Below are 15,135 nucleotides of genomic sequence, written 5' to 3' on the forward strand. Positions count from 1 at the left end.
AAAAGCCACTGCAAGTTGTTTTGACATAAGAAAGAAGTTACACGAATGCTTCCAGCACCTATCAATACATACCTTCAACACCTATCAATATATTACCCAAACATGTCAAACTGTGTGTGATGGGATGATGAGCTGCTTGTGCGTAAAATCCTAATCCCTCAGAGTTTGGCTAAGTCCCCAAACCTCTGTCTGTGATGGAGCTCCTTAAACATGACTCCATCAATCGCTCGTTGAATCGGACAGTGGGCGTTTATGGAACTTCTTCCAGCATAAAAGCTCCTTAACGGAAACGCGTCTTCTGGACTCTCGGCGTGACAGTTTCCGCCGAGGAGTGGGTGTCCCTACAGGAGGTCCTGAAATCTCCCCGCTGCTCCCGCTTGAAGTGTCTCTGAGCCCTCCCTCCGACTCACTTTCCCTTGGAACTCCACTTCTCCCCCTGCTGGTCCCCTCCTCCGCTGAATGGTCTCTCTCACCCTCCATGAGCCCTTTCACCTCCTTAGTCTCAGATGGCAGTTCCCTGACATCCACCTCCCCTCCAGGGCCCCCTTCACCCCCTTCCCTCCCCTCCTCTGCGGGAGGCGAGGGAGCAAAACCCCTGAAGGAACCTCCCTCATCTTCCGAAGTTTCGAACACTTCCCTCCACCCTTTGCTGTCTCCGGTTTCCAAGTACTCCTCCTCATCGGAGTCTGTTCCTCCTTCCAACTCCGATTCCCTGAATCCCTCCAGTTCCTCCTCATCGTCGGTGGTGCCAAAGTACTCCCTCCGAAACCTTGCTACTGGCTGAGGTTTCCTGGGGAACCTTTGGTGGAACGTTTCGATCAAGATCTCGTCACGGACCTCCTCTGCCTTCACCCAGGTGTTTTCCGACTCCGGTTCCCCTTCCCACGCGACCAAATACTCCACCTGATTACCCTTCCACCTGGAGTCGATGATTTCCGCCACATGGTTGCGGCTTTCCCTTTCTTCTATGGCTGGCCCCCGTGTGGATGCCCCTTCACCTTCCCCCCTGTATGGTGACAGTAATGACCTGTGGAATACTGGGTGCAGTTTCATGTGGTTCGGTAACCGGAGTCTGAACGCCACTGGGTTGACCTGTTGGATGACCTCAAATGGTCCCAATCTTTTGGGTCTCAATTTCTTGCAACCCCCCTTGAACGGCAACCCTTGGGTTGATAGCCAGACCCGACTCCCCACCCTAATTGTTTCACCTTCCCTTCTGCTCTTGTCTGCCTGCCTCTTATATTCTTCCTTGGCCCTTTCTAAGTTGAGTTGGAGTTGACGATGGATCGCTTCCATTTCTTCTACAAAAAGTTCCGCGGCCGGAACACTCCATCTTTCCCCTCCTTCCCCTGGAAACGCCCTGGGGTGGCACCCATAATTAGCCAAAAAGGGGCTCATCCCGGTGGACACATTCTCTGCATTATTGTAAGCAAATTCCGCTAGTGCCAACTTTTCGACCCAATCGTTCTCTCTGTCATTGACATAACACCTCAGGTATTGTTGGAGGATACCGTTTGCTCTCTCCGCCTGCCCATTGGTCTCAGGGTGCCTGGCAGTCGAAAAGTTGACCTCTACGTGCAACAAGCTCATAAGTTTCCTCCAGAATCTGGACGTGAACTGTTTCCCTCTGTCGGAAACCACCCTCAAGGGGGCGCCATGCAGCCTGAAAATATGTTCTACAAATAATTTCGCTGTTTCTTCCGCCGTGACTGCATGTGAGCAAGCTACAAAGTGACCCATCTTAGTTAACAGGTCTACTACGACTAGTATGGCGGTTTTCCCCTGGGATTTGGGCAGATCAGTCATAAAATCTATCGACACCGCCTCCCACGGTCGTTCTGGTGTGGGCAACGGTTCTAATAACCCCGCTGGTGCCCGCCTTTCTCCTTTGGCTCTCTGGCATTGGTCACACCTTCTCACATACTCCCGTACATCCTCCCTCACCTTGGGCCACCAAAACTCCCTGGTCACCAACCACATGGTCTTGTGTTGCCCAAAATGCCCCGCTGTGGGATTGTCGTGCAGCTGTTTGAGTACTCTCCCCCTCAATTCCCCTTCGGGTATATATAGCGCCCCTCTGTAATACAATGCCCCGTTTCTTTCTTCAAAACCCCCGGGGTCTTCTCCCTCTCTCCTTAGACCTCTGAGCTTATCCTGGGCGTACTCATCATTTACCGTTCCCTCTACCAGTTCTCTTTGCCCCACCCAGGCCGCACCACACACCCAGTGGTCCTCTGGGATAATATGTCTCTCTTCCGGCGCTCCCTCCCCCTCCAAATATTCAGGTTTGCGAGAGAGAGCGTCCGCTCTGATGTTTTCTGGACCTGGCACATAGCAAATTTCAAAATGGAATTTGGAGAACTCCTGGGCCCATCTCACTTGTCGTTGGTTGAGCACCCGTGCCGTTCTCCAATACTCCAAATTCTTGTGGTCCGTACACACTTGCACCTTATGTTGTGCGCCAATTAGTAAGTGTCTCCATCTCCGGAACGCTTCGTGAATGGCGAGTAGTTCTCCGTCATATACCGTGTAGTTCCTCTCGGACTTGTTCAGCTTACGCGAAAAGAAGGCACACGGTCTCCATTCCGACTTATTGCTCCCTGGCTGAAGCAGCACCGCCCCCACCGCCCGGTCTGAGGCATCAGTTTCCACTCTCATGGGTTTCTGTAAATCCACATGCAGGAGCTGTTCTTCCGAAGCGAACGCTTTTTTCAATTCCTCAAAAGCGTGCTCCGCCTCCGCCGTCCAAACGAATTTCTTCTTGCTGCTTAGACAGTCCGTGATGGGAGCCGTTAAGTGGGCAAAGTTCTTGATGAATTTACGGTAAAAGTTCCCAAACCCTAAGAACCTTTGCACATCTTTTTTCGTTTTCGGTGTCTTCCATTCCAGCACCGCCTGGACCTTGCCTGGATCCATGGCTAATCCCTTGTCTGATAAGCGGTACCCCAGGAATTCCACCTCCTTGGTGTGGAACTGACACTTCTCCAATTTCACCCACAACTGGTTTGCTTGCAGCTGGCTCAGCACTTCCCTGACATCCTTTACATGCTGCTCCTCATTCTCTGAATATATCAGCACGTCATCGAGGAAGGCCACGCAATTCTTGTAGAGCAAAGGTCCCAGTACGTGGTTCATGAGCGATTGAAAACAGGCGGAGCCTGATTGTAATCCGAATGGCATAACGAGATATTCAAACGCCCCCAAAGGGGTGAACATGGTGGTTTTCCATTCATCCCCCTTCTTTATTCGTATCAGGTTGTATGCTCCTCTCAGGTCCAGTTTCGTGAATATCTTTCCCTTCCTCACCCTGGTCAAAATGTCATCAATCCTGGGCATGGGGAAAGTCACTGGCTCTGACACGGCGTTTAGGGCCCGGTAGTCCACGACCAATCTCGGTTTATCCGTGTTTTTTTTGTCCACAAAAAACACTGGGCTCACCCCCACCGCTCTGGACTCTCTGAGGAAGCCCCTCTTCAGGTTTTTATCAATAAACTCCCTTAACTCCTGCATTTCCCTGTCTGACATGGCATACAGCTTGCCCACGGGGAGCTGGGCCCCAGGGACCAGGTTAATTTGGCAGTCAAAGTCTCTGTGCGGTGGTAATTTATCTGCTTCCCTTTCACTGAAGACCTTGCTCAGGTCAGCGTATTGTTTGGGCACCTTCCCTTTGTCCGCCACTTCCGTCCCTGCTAGAGAGGCTTTTGCCCCTTCTGGCACCTTTCCCTCTCTGCAGTGTTCCAGGCAATGTGCTGACCCAAAGGAGACCACTCTCTGATGCCAGCCCACTAGCGGGTCATGCAACGCTAGCCAGCTCATTCCCAAAATGACTGGAGCCCCTCCCAGGGTGGCCACATTGAACGCTATCCTCTCAGTGTGCCTGGCCACCCTCATAACCATTGGGACGGTTTGTAGGCTGACTTCTCCTCCCAGCAGCTCCCTCCCATCGATCGTGGTGACCTGCAGGGGGTTGCTTAAAGGGAGTGTCTGTATCTGGTGTTCAGCTGCAAACTCCTTGCTCATAAAATTACAGGAGCTGCCTGAGTCCAGCAGCGCCTTAGTCTTTAGTGGGTATCCGTTTGCCAGCTCTAGCAACACCTCTATTACTAGGGCTGGTCTTGGAGGTTCCGGAGTGGGCACCTTTACTGCTCCTTGGCCTGTCTGCAGTGCCCTGACAGAGGCAGACAGGCGTTGGCTTTTACTGGCTCCTGGACTTCCTCCTCCTTCCCCCCAACAGCTCCCGCCATCCCTTGCCATTCCTTTCTTTGCGGGCAGACTCTGGCAAAGTGACCTGGCTGCTGGCAGAGATAACATTTCTTGGCACTCTTTCCCTCCTTCTTCCTCCCTTCACTGGGATTTGAAACTGCGCGCGCGCGCGCTGTTCCAACTTCCATCGGCTCTCCTGGCGGGAAACTTGGTTCTGGAATCTCTGGAATGCGGAAATCCCTCCAACGCTCTCCTTTCCCCTCCCGCTTCTCCAAGGCTCTTGCCTCCTGGCGTGCTCCAATGGTCAGCGCTGATTTGGTCAGCTGGTCCATAGACTCCGCCCTGGGCGCCCGGGAAAGTTCGTCTTTCACCGCCGAAGAAAGCCCCTCTTCAAAGAGCATTTGAATGGGTTCCGCCGATAGGTCCCACCCCAATTTATGTATCAACATTGTAAACTCAGTCCAGTACTCACGAACCGATCGGCTCCCCTGTTTGCACGTCATCAATTGTCTGCGCACCAGCCCCTGTTCAATCTCGCTGGAAAACATCAAATCCATGGCGCGAAAAAACTTCCTCGCGTCCTTCAGCATGTCACTATTCCCTGCCATCAGGGGTCTGACCCAATCTCTCGCCCCTCCTTCGAGATGGCCAATCACAAACGCCACTCTCGATGCCTCGTCGGGAAAGTCGTTAAACTGCAGTTCGAGAGCATACTGCATCTCTGTCCTAAAGGCTTGGTAGTTCCTGGGGTCCCCCCCAAACTTCTGCACCATTCCTGGCATCTTTCTTGCTAGTGTAGCGCCTTTTGCCTTTTCTGCATCCTGCGCCCTCCTTTCTTCTAGCCTCGCCGTTTGCATTGCTAGCCGGAGTTCCAACACTCTGTACCTTTCTTCCAGGCTTGGACCCTCTCCAGCTCCTGCTGCTCCTCCGGCTCCGGCTGGGTTACTCATGATGCCTCTCTGCACAAGCTGCTTTCAGGGACTGTCCGATTGCTGTGATGGGATGATGAGCTGCTTGTGCGTAAAATCCTAATCCCTCAGAGTTTGGCTAAGTCCCCAAACCTCTGTCTGTGATGGAGCTCCTTAAACATGACTCCATCAATCGCTCGTTGAATCGGACAGTGGGCGTTTACGGAACTTCTTCCAGCATAAAAGCTCCTTAACGGAAACACGTCTTCTGGACTCTCGGCGTGACAGTTTCCGCCGAGGAGTGGGTGTCCCTACAGGAGGTCCTGAAATCTCCCCGCTGCTCCCGCTTGAAGTGTCTCTGAGCCCTCCCTCCGACTCACTTTCCCTTGGAACTCCACTTCTCCCCCTGCTGGTCCCCTCCTCCGCTGAATGGTCTCTCTCACCCTCCATGAGCCCTTTCACCTCCTTAGTCTCAGATGGCAGTTCCCTGACACTGTGTAATGCAAATCAGTCACAATTTATGAAACTGAACTAGAACTCAACGGCATCCTGGAAACCAAGTTTTGGGGTATAGGAATCTGGGTCAATACCTGCCCTGGAATGTCCCAATCTCCAGATATTGCATAGAGTATTTCCAAACTACAGGGGATCTCTATGGATATAGGCCAGCAGGTGCTTGCCTCAAGAATTTCAGACTCAAAGCCAGATTGAAATCTAAGGCAATGCAGAAGAAACATTGTAAGACCAGGGATTCTCTCGAAAAGAGAACAAAAATGTACAGCTCCACAACCTCAGTTACAGCCCAAGACCTATCATTCCTTCTAAATTGCTGGCAGAGAAGAGAGAACGCTCACATGGAGACTAGCAGGAAATGCTTGAGCATAGCTGTCAATGTTTTCCCTTTTTTAAGGGAAATTCCCTTATTCTGAATAGGATTCCTCACAAGAAAAGGGAAAAGTTGACAGCTATGTGCTTGAGTGAAAGGCTCTACCCGATTCACTGTCTGGTGGCTCTTTGCGAAAGAGAATGGATCTTGGGGCTCATGAGGCTGCTTTGCCATTTAGCTTATGAGCTCAGGCCCCCGCCAAAACAATGCCTGCTGGCTCTTCCAGAATCTTGAGCTCTCCATGCTATATGGAACTGGTTCCCAAGAATGTTGCTCAATGGCCCCTAATTGATACCATGCAACTCCAGCTCCAGCTGAACCTTGCTTGGCTCTTAGTACAGCTGGGACAGGAGAAGCATGGGCCAACAAGTACCAAAAAACAAAATTCTTATGAAGGCTCACTATCAAGAGGAGCAATGCAACTTAATAATTAGCAACTTGAGTCTACCTTGAATCTCTTCAGATTTATTCTGTCCACTGCTGCATTGCCTAAAATGTAGTGCAGCTGGTGACAGTGTCACCAGCTCAGTGGTACAGCACTTGAGATGCACGCAGAAGATCCCAAGCTCAATCTCTGACTTTGCCTGGTAGACAATACTAAGCTAGATGAACCGATGGTCTTATTTGGGATATAGCAGCTTCTTGTGTTCCTTCCAACAAAGTATCATTCACAAGGGAGACAATTCATATATAGCTCACATATGTAGAAGTAAACATCCTATCAGGAAGGATGCTGATGTTGCAATAATAATAATAATAATAATAATAATAATAATAATAATAATAATAATAATAAAAAATTTTATTTATATCCCGCCCTTCCCAGCCGAAGCCGGGCTCAGGGCGGCTAACAACAATAAAACAGTACAAAAGTACAACACAAACAACACTCTAAAATCATTCATTATAAAATTAATTAAATTCAAGCCACTGGCCACCATTGGGCCGGAGCTCCGCGAAGATTGCCGAGGGAGGGAGTCAGGCTGTGCCCTGGCCAAAGGCCTGGCGGAACAGCTCTGTCTTGCAGGCCCTGCGGAAAGATGTCAAGTCCCGCAGGGCCCTAGTCTCTTGTGACAGAGTGTTCCACCAGGTTGGAGCCACAGCCGAAAAAGCCCTGGCTCTAGTTGAGGCCAGCCTAACTTCTCTGTGGCCTGGGACCTTCAAGATGTTTTTATTTGAAGACCGTAAGTTTCTCTGTGGGGCATACCAGGAGAGGCGGTCCCGTAGGTACGAGGGTCCTAGGCCGTATAGGGCTTTAAAGGTTAAAACCAGCACCTTAAACCTGATCCTGTACTCCACCGGGAGCCAGTGCAGTTGATATAGCACCGGATGAATGTGATCTCGCAGTGAAGACCCCATAAGGAGTCTCGCTGCAGCATTCTGCACCCGCTGGAGTTTCTGGGTCAGTCTTAAGGGCAAGCCATCTCTCTGTCCACAGAACTGCACAGCGACTAACAAATGCAGTTCTTTCTTCACTAAGATGCTGATGAGAAGGCCAGGTGCCATACCGCTTGTGCCGCACATTATACTTTTTTGAATTCAGCACATTATATGGCAGGGCTTATTTGCTAAAATATATACTAAGCATTTAACATCTGAATCTCAATAGAAACACAAATGAGCACTGTTCACCTACTAGACCCATAAATTCATCTTCCATATAACATAAAACTTCCCTTTATCCCACAGGAAATGTTGTAGCCAAGCAGAAGTGTACACAATCCAGTTAAAATTTCTATCTACTGTACATTCCCCAATCCTCCATATGATCTTCTTCGGTCTCTATTTTCCAGCTCTTCCAGCTCTGAATCAGCTTCAGTTCCATTACCTCCATTACCTGCATCCCATCTCCTTTGGGGTTTTTTCAGCCCTGCTTCAATTTTCTCATCTACTTGCCTTCAGCCTTTTCTATCATCCTCTGCTTACTTCTTGTTAGCATGTCTACAGGTAGATGATATCCATTCTCATTGCTTTTCCCACTAACTCTATATAGATATTTTTGGTCACTCTTCGAGATACCAGTTATTCCTTGACTCCTTCTGCTTTTTTCTTTTCTTACACTCAAGCAGCCTCTAAATCTCTTTCAATGTCCTGTATTCAATTTCCTATTTATAGCTGGGATGGAGATTCCCACGGATAACCCCAATAAATTTTTGGCTCCAGCTTCAGTTTTTCATGGTATATATAGGATGACACTCTGAAGAGTCTCATGAGTTTTGGAATTGGGTTTTGAAATGATGTACAGGTCTATTAAATGTGGTAGAGGGAGGTTTAATCCCTAGTGTGCACATCTAAATTCCACGCACAGCTCTTTAGTCTCTAATTGTTCTTCATTCTCTGATCACCTCTCTCTTAGATAACCAAACTTCCCCTTTCCTAGTCCTCTTCAGCCACCTCTACTCTACTGTGTCACTTGAAGCCTTTACAGTGGTTCCTTATCATGTTCTATGCTTCTAGTTCTTACTTTTAAATCTTCTCAATTACTGCACTCTCAACTAGCTCTTCTCATCTGCATTTTCTTGCCTTCTCCATGATCATCTGAACCACCACTGTTCCCCTCTGCAGTCTCATCATTATTCCCTATGTCTACAGGTCTTCTGTGTTCCCCCTGAAGCTTCATCACTGTTCCCTTTGTCTACAAGTCTTCCCTGTTATTCAAGTCATATCCATTCCTGCTTCAGCTGATTTTATAATACCCATTCTTTCACCAAACCCTTTCCTGAACCTCCCTAACTTACCAGCCCCTCCCAAGACACCATTCATCCTTGACCACATGCTCCTGTCAATTTAATACAGTTCCTAAACCCTCTGGATTACAAGGCTTGCTTCTTCACAATGTGTTGTATATTATTATTGTTACCATGAAATAAAGAAACTAAAGCAGGAAGTTTGTTAACTCCTCTGCACATTTTGGGAGCAGTCATCTCTTCTCAATAACGAATGAAGCAAACAAGATGAGCTGTTTTACCAAGCCAATTGGGCAACCCTGTCTTGTTAACCCCAACAAACTATATTACCATACTGTATCTAAGCTGTACCAAACTGTCTATAGAAAACAATCCATAATGATGAACTAAACTAAACCAACATAAGAACCATATTTTAAAGTGGAGTAGGGAGAGGAACAGGATGATAACTTAAAAGAGAATACACATTTTGATTACAATAAAAGAAACTAAAATGGTCCTAATTTTGAAAGGGAGCTGAAATTATGAGTTAGTTGTGTGACCTACTTGCAAACAGGTTCACCTCCATGGTTCCAGCCCTTTCTGCGTTGATTTAGAAATTCAGTCCCCATGAGAACCCCTGCATCTACTTCCACCACCTAGGCCTCATGGTACTACATTCACAGTAAACATCTATACGTATTCATTGGGCAGTCTGTAGGCGTGTTGGTGGGAGCGCTGGACTGGCTCCACCGCTATATCCACATATTGCTGACATCCCCACTGTCTTACCCCTCACCCCCTTGGTAAGTAGCAGTGTAGCCTGGAGGTGAGGTGTGCAGCAGCGCCCCTCCTCGTGTGTTACATCAAAGCTATGGTTAATGCCTGGTCATATGCATGATACTACTTTCATCTAGGTCTAAGGCATCTCAGCTTCCTCATTTTGTAATTTCACACACAGGCACTTGTGCGATTTGCTCTTCTTCAGAATATCTAGCATACCTCATGTCACTGGTGTTGGATGACTGAGGGAAGTATCGTAATGAAACATGGACACATGATTTCTATATTGCTGGGCAATGTAAAGTGTTTTTATAAAAAAGATGCAGTAAACTTTGGCAACTTGTAAAGACCTTGTCAGAAGTCAAAAAGAAGTCCACGGCATGCAAGTCCCAATCTCAAGAAATAAGAAAACAATGAAGCACTTTACCTGTAATTTTGTCTCTCACAAGCTTGCAGGACTCTATTTCACCAATGCTCCCAAAAAGGCTCCTGAACTCTTCCTGGGTCATATTCTGGGGTAAATAGTTGACTATGAGGTTTGTTTTGCTGTCATCTGTAGCAGCCCCCGTCTGCATAGGGGAAGGGCAGTTCCTACTGTTACTGGCAGGTCCATTGGTTGTATTGGATGTTGGGCCATTTGACACCTGAGGCTCCATGGTGCTAATTATCTAGAACAGAAAGGAAAAGGGAGGGAAATACCATCTTAAAAGTCTGAGATACAGTTGCTATTTTTAAAAAGATACTTACAAATGAATACGTAGGTAGCATTCATGGCCAATTTAAGACAGTTAACAAAAAAACCCAGCTTGATTCTTCTGCTATTGTTGTAAAGTAGGTCATGCTAGTCTTTGGCAGAGAACACATACTAAGATGCAGAGGCAAATAAAACCTCCCCGTCTATTTTTTCTCCTCCTTTTTTTGTTAATGAAAAGCTAATTTCTCTTTTCCTGGTGTAACCTTTTTCACAAATGTGTATTTACACCACACCAATTTAATTGATTTAAGGTATAATGACTATGATTAAAATCATAGTTCCGTTTAAGAGGAAGAGTCCCATATAGAGGTAGAAACTGAAAAGGTAAAAATACATTAGCTATTTAATTACTGTTAACACCCAGCGCTGTGACAGGTTTATCTAGGGCATTCAAGCTACAGAAAGATGTGACTGTGATCAGCTTGAAGCAATAACCTCTCAAGTCTCTACCGAACACACTTACTTGTATCACTGAAAGGCCTGGATTCTTCAGTTACATTTATCACCAAGGGCTTCTTTTGATTTATTCTTACACTAAAGGCCTGAAACTGCAAATACTTAAATATTTGAGCTAATGTTGCACAAGTAAACAGCCCCACTTTAGCTGAAACCGGAAGAGCCTCTTCATTTTGTTTGTTTGTTTGTTTAAAAAGGGGGTACAAGATAGGGAATGTAAACTCTTATTAAGCCAACTTCTCTTCTTTTAAGGATACGCAAGCTTTAAAATCATATAGAATTATTCAACATGATTCATTAAGACATAATAAATTACCTGCTAGATCAGACCAAAGGCCTATCTAGCTCAGAATTCTGTTTCCCAGTGGCCAACCAGAAGCCTCTGGGAACTATGCAAGCAAGACGTGTGTGCACTAGCCCTCTGAATAAAATAGCCGGCGTGAAAAAGTACTTCTTGTTGTCTGTCCTGAATCTTCTATCATACACTTATGCTGATTGTAATCTAGGGATGTTTGCTTTTCATAACTTGAAAGAAGTGGGGATTGGAAAAAGGGAAATGCTATCATTATTTCCTTTTACCAACTGTGCAAAACCAGTGTCCTATCTTCCACAGCAGATGGGAAAAAGAAACTGAAAGAGGAGGGCAGAAAAGTTGTGCACTCTTTCAGTCTTTTAAAATGATTCAAATGGAGAGCTACCACCTCTAGACCTAGTGACCCCACCTGGTCCTAAAGATGCTTTAACTTTATTTCTAAGAACAATCTCTCACTGTTCCATCACACTATTATTGGGTATGCCATAGTGAGTTATGGAAGCAAACTGATGCATTTAACAGTTCTATTCTTATCATAGAAGAGAAAAAACAAAAACATGGTTCTGAGCATAACCTACAATTTTCAAATGCTACAGATTTCAAAGTTGTCTCCTTACATAGGCCAATAGCAATGAAAGTTTGGAAATAAATTTTACATATGAATAAATGAAAGGAAATTAGTTAGGCTTTAATTATGCAAGATATTGTGCAAAAGGAACATAAAATAGTTGGGGGCATACTATTGATGACACAAACTACTCTGCAACAACCAATTAACAAATTGTATTTGTTCATAGACAGGTTTGTGAATGTAAGGTGTAGGCTGCCTTGTGTGAAATTCTCACAAATATTCACCAGGACTGCAAATGTTAGGAAGCAGGAAGCTACAGCTCTGTCATCATCATCTTTTGATGCATGCATAGACACAACCTTTGCCTCATCAGAATCTTCTTGATGCATAGGAGTAGGAGAAAAATCATAATACTTATTGGGCTCCCAAGGAATCCTTAGTCATCAATGGATGGTTACCCTTTGAACTGGACGGCCACTTTACAGGAAGGTTCAATGCATCTTTTGAAATACAGAACTACCATCAGGAAGATGACACTTCCTCTTGCAAAAATGGCTAGGAGAACAATTTTCTTACAAGCCTTAGGGTCTTTGGGGGGGGGGGGGACTTGCAGACTTGGTAGAAAAAGTAAAGACACGGGGGTGGGGAAGTTAGGCAAGGCATGGGTCCCAATCTGCCCCTCCAAAATATACACACCTGCCTAATATGATATCATATGTGACATCAGGTTTGGGGCAGAGGCCCAATTGGGCCAGCTGTGTGACGGAGTTCCCTGTGGGGAACTTTATCATGCAGCCAGTATATGCACAAAGCAGGGTTGAAGTCACCACCTATCAGCTGGTGGGCAATGTCTTCAAGTCTGCCGGATAAAATATGCAAACTGGTTCCCTGTAGGAAACTCTAGCACAGCTGATCCTTGCAGAAAGTAGCTCTGCCAGCCGTGTGTTCAGCACTTGGAAAATGCCAAGCAGAGGGCTGGCACAAACCCTTACACTGCGGTTCCCAAGTGCCTGGCAACCAGCTGGCTGTTGGATGCTTGGGAAGCACTGGGCAAGGGACTTGGGCAGGTGGGCAAGCTGCCTCGCAGGGGTGGAGACCAATGTATAGTTATGGCAAACTCATTCTCAACCTGCCAACTGTTATGCAGCCAAAGCAACACCATTCATGCAAATAACATTGTCTAATGTCAATGGCTCAGCAGGCATGGAATGCTGACTGGCAGGGCGAGGATGGAAAAGGGAAAGGGGCTGAAACTGGGTGAGGACACAGCTGGCTGTGATCTTAGGCAGAAGCACTCCACATTGCAGTATTTTGTTTCATGCACCACTTGTAATCAAAAGCTTTTCTCAAGAGCTTTCTTGTTTCAGAAAGACCACATACATGATATTGGAAGTTGTGGAAGTAAGGGGGGATTTAGCCTACTGCTTAATACCCTGCTTCAAATTCTAAGCGTGCTAGCAAAATCAAAATACGATTATTCTCAGTGTTTAACTCGATGTTAGTTTTTGAATTTCTGGAATGCTATCTTTGCTTTGGTATTCTAGATATAAACACAGGAAGCACATATACCTCAAAGTGCAGTTCTGAGAACCAATTTGTAAAGACCACTTTGCAGACCTAAGCACAGTGGAGCTGGCGGTGCAGGAGCAGGTGGCAAATAATGACAGACACAAACTGTTATTGGATTAAATTGGGCCACAACTTCATGGACTACAGGGGAATCCTGGTTATGCAGGGGAGTCTGTTCCTGGACATGCTCAAGTCCATTCCGCCCCCACCCCCCTTTTGGCACTGAAAACAACACACGTGTCAGGAGTCACACGTGTGCTGATCATGTGCAAGTGGGGAGGTGTCTATACAGTGCAACAGGTATGGCAAAGGCACTGGACATATATCCTTATGATCTAGCAGTGCACGTTATAATAGCTGCAACAGGCATAAAAATCATTAAGTGCTCCACCAAGACCCTCAGTAATTTTCAAGCCATCTCTTGGTGGTGGTGGTGGTGTTTGTGTTGGGAGCCACTGATGTAGAAGATCAAGGTAATGGCTCCATCTTACTGTCAGTACACAACCAAAATACATAACCAACCTGAATAATTTCCACATAAATCAGAACAAGATCGAAAATAAAGACAAAGCCAACAGAAAGAACCTCCCTCAACAGAAAACGCCCACCCAAACAAAAGCCCAGCCTAAGAGTCTGTTCAGCAGCTTCAGCTTTTGTAGCTGAAATCAGTCAGGGTCACACCCTCCCAAGTCAGGTAAGAAAAGGCCTGAAATGCAGGGAACAGGTCTCCCAGGACTCACAGCCATTCAGGAAATTTCTGCCTTGGCTCTTCCTCCTACAACTGTATGTTCATGGAACATGGAAGATTCAGAAAAAGGCTATGGCAATGAGAGCTGCTGCTAAAGCAACATTCCCCGCCTGCTCCCACCCACATTTCAAACCTTAAATCTCCATTTGTATTCTAGAGTCCCAATTCAACTGAACATATCCCACCCACCCCAGTGCTCACACAGCTGCATCAAGCAGATTTCAAATCTAAATACTGATGGATGCTGTGGACCAGCAAAAACAATTCAAGAAGCAAAAATCCGCATTCCTTTAAATAAGACAGACAGGTCAACAGTCAGCCTGTATATACTTCATGTAGAGTTGCCACTTTTTGACCCATGTTTAAAGAGCTATCTGTGCAGAACATAAAGCTGTTCCTCTCCTATCCATTGTCCATCAACAAAAAGTTTGGACTAAAAGGTGAGAAGAGGAAATTGAGCTCCTTTTGCCTTATGCAAGTGCTGCACCTAAGCATTAGCCTCTAAATCTCTGCCCTTTCCTAGAACACCCTTCCTTTTTCTTCAAACAATGCTCAGCAATAAAATGGTGGGGCAGATGCAGCATGCTGTTCCACAGAGCATCAAGGACCAGAATATTGTAATTCAAAGCCTAACACCCAGACACACATAGAGCTCCTGATAAGTGGGCTTTCCTATTCCCAAACACACTTCATGTTGCACACTTGGTAGAGCCCATCCCTCTCTATTTAAGTTAGCAAGAAAGCCTTCAGGATGCACAAGCATCATGTGCATATTGGAGTTTCCAAACCTAGATGGAGCTGAATTGGGGCACTGCTGTGCACTTTGCAGTAGATGGAATCTTTCAGAGACAACACACCATTGCAAATATGCCTGAAATCTCACAGGATATAAAACTATATGTCTGGAACCCTGCAAGGGAAGAGTGGCTTGAGGAACAATCACTTGGAATAGTATAATGGCAGGTGGATAGGTGGTTCTCCCTGTTACTCTATATCCACCCTATTATTCTTGCCTCTTCTGTTTACATTCCCTCTTCCCGTTATCACAACTTATTTGGCAAAGTGGTGGTATCAACAAGGACAACTTAAATTACAATAACCTTTATTGCAGCTTCTAAACTCAGTTGCCCCATAGCCTAAAGAAGACGTTGCCAATGTGGCTTATTCCAGACGTTACTGGACTACAACTCCCACTGCCCCTGATCAATACAGGGAAATGTTCATTTTCTTTAAAAATGTTAATATTCCCAGATGTCAAGCAACATCTGGGTATTGAAC

General features: G+C 46.2%; 1 protein-coding gene across 7 annotated transcripts in view; it reads right to left on the reverse strand.

Annotated features, from left to right (window-relative positions):
• The window catches only part of ELAVL4 (ELAV like RNA binding protein 4), a 99,427-nt gene that overhangs the window by 45,094 nt on the left and 39,198 nt on the right, over positions 1-15,135 (reverse strand). For all 7 annotated transcript variants that reach the window (XM_053392484.1, XM_053392487.1, XM_053392485.1 and 4 more), the window contains exon 2: positions 9,874-10,114. In XM_053392484.1, the coding sequence (XP_053248459.1) occupies positions 9,874-10,114 (241 nt within the window). The remainder of the gene's footprint in view (positions 1-9,873; positions 10,115-15,135) is intronic.

Source organism: Podarcis raffonei, chromosome 6 (assembly GCF_027172205.1).
Source record: "Podarcis raffonei isolate rPodRaf1 chromosome 6, rPodRaf1.pri, whole genome shotgun sequence".
Taxonomy (NCBI): domain Eukaryota; kingdom Metazoa; phylum Chordata; class Lepidosauria; order Squamata; family Lacertidae; genus Podarcis; species Podarcis raffonei.